The 1,779-nt window shown below is 41.5% G+C and overlaps 1 protein-coding gene across 1 annotated transcript in view; it reads left to right on the top strand.

The window, feature by feature from the left end:
- lrrc34 (leucine rich repeat containing 34) overlaps window positions 1–1,097 on the top strand; it is a gene marked incomplete at its 5' end in the record, with an annotated part of 6,881 nt that extends 5,784 nt beyond the window's left edge. The window contains 1 exon segment of the mRNA XM_034862807.1: window positions 1,070–1,097. Coding sequence (XP_034718698.1) covers window positions 1,070–1,097 — 28 coding nt within the window.
- Between the last annotated feature and the right edge of the window lie 682 nt (window positions 1,098–1,779).

Here is a 1,779-nt window from a genome sequence, read left to right as displayed (position 1 = left end):
GAGTTAAAGAAAGATATACTCATGACATATACAATAGTACAAACTGTATTGTCCCCCAGGGGAAATTTGTGTTAGGCATAGTGCTTAAAAAACATGTTAAAAAGAACACAAAATCAATGTAAAAGCATACAACATAAGATCAACAAATCCTCTTAGGACACATAAGACGGTCCAGACAACATGAGCTCTTAAATAGTAACTGTCATTATTAAAGTGCAGAGTCCCGGTGTATTTAGTGCACTTTTGCTCTGTTGTGCTAAGAGTTACTGTTGTTGAGTTCAGCTAGTCTCACTTTGCCAGACCTTCCTCCACAGCGCTGCGAAGGAGGGTCACACGGCATTCTGGGATTGGAGAATAACTGGCCCTGGTTTGTTGGCATGTCTTTAAACCAATCACAACTGTCTTGGCTCTGCAAAATAGCCTCGGGAATGAACTCGGTGAAATGTGTATGTTCAGAAGTAGTTTTAGTTGTCAACAGCGAACTCCGATTGGACAGATAGTCTAGCTAGCTGTCTGGATTCACCCTGCAGAGACCTGAGGACCAGGTAACCAACAACCAAAACAAAAAATATACACACTAATATATACACACAATATATAAATACTCTAAACAGAACAATATAGAGGCATGAGTGCAATGAAGAGATCAATAAAATTATTTAAATGTGGAGCATAGTGCAAAGATACTGGGATAAATAGTATTATGTTATTATATTACAATATGGACGTCATGAACAGTTCTGAAATATAAAATGAGAATGATGAATGAATAACAATAAGAGAGATATGAGAATGGGAATGATGAGTAAATAGTAAATAATAAATAATAAGTGAGGTTTGAGAATGAGAATGATGAATAATACTAAATAAGTGGAATAATAAGTGGAACCAGTAACAGGTGCTGTAGAGACAGTGATTACTGGGTTATTGACCAGAATTGAACCTGACACTGACTGTATGAAGTCAGCTGTTCATCAGAGAGATGGCTTGTGGGTAGAAACTGTTCCTGAGAACAGTAATATATAGACGTAATAAACAACAAGTCTGTGTCTTACATCTCGGCACACAGAATCGTCCGGGTGTTGAATCTGCAGTGATGCTTTCTACAGTGCGTCTGTTACCATTCAGCAAGGTGACAGGATGTGTTGTTACCTGACAGACAGACTCCTCCAGGTGGTTCCCCCAGATGTAGATGTGGTTCAGAGCTGTGTTAACTGTCAGAGCCCGAGCCAGAGACAGCAGACCCTCCGACCTGATGTTGTTACTGCGGACAGACAGCCTGACAGACAGAGACGGACAGACAGAGACAGTCTTTGGATGTCTCATGTGAATGCATCCAGTTGCTCCAGTGGAGTCAAAATTCTGTTACCTTGACTAGAAATGGTAATAGGTGTAAACCGAGCCCTGGGTGTCCTGCTCTGGCTTTTAGAGTAAATGAAAGCTCAGATGGGCCAATCTGGAATCTTCCCCTTATGAGGTCATAAGGAGCAAGGTTACCTCCCCTTTCTCTGCTTTGCCCGCCCAGAAATTTTTTTCCAGCCATGAGAGAGAGACATCATGGCTTTCAAACAAGCAAAGTGGCAGTTGGTTACCCCCCCCCCCCCCCCAACACCTCCTCAAAAGCTACAGAATCAGAAATGGCACATACTAAGGAAAGCTCATTGTGGGACTGACTCTAGTGGCTGGAATTCTGGACCAAGACTGAACTTTGGGAAAGAGACTTCAGATACAGTATTAGGGACCACTAAGGTCTATATAAAAGAGACTTCAGATACAGTA

The sequence above is a fragment of the Etheostoma cragini genome, chromosome 22 (assembly GCF_013103735.1).
Source record: "Etheostoma cragini isolate CJK2018 chromosome 22, CSU_Ecrag_1.0, whole genome shotgun sequence".
NCBI classification, from domain to species: Eukaryota; Metazoa; Chordata; class Actinopteri; order Perciformes; family Percidae; genus Etheostoma; species Etheostoma cragini.
Note: the sequence above shows the minus strand (reverse complement) of the source record. Positions and strands in the feature narration are given on the sequence as shown.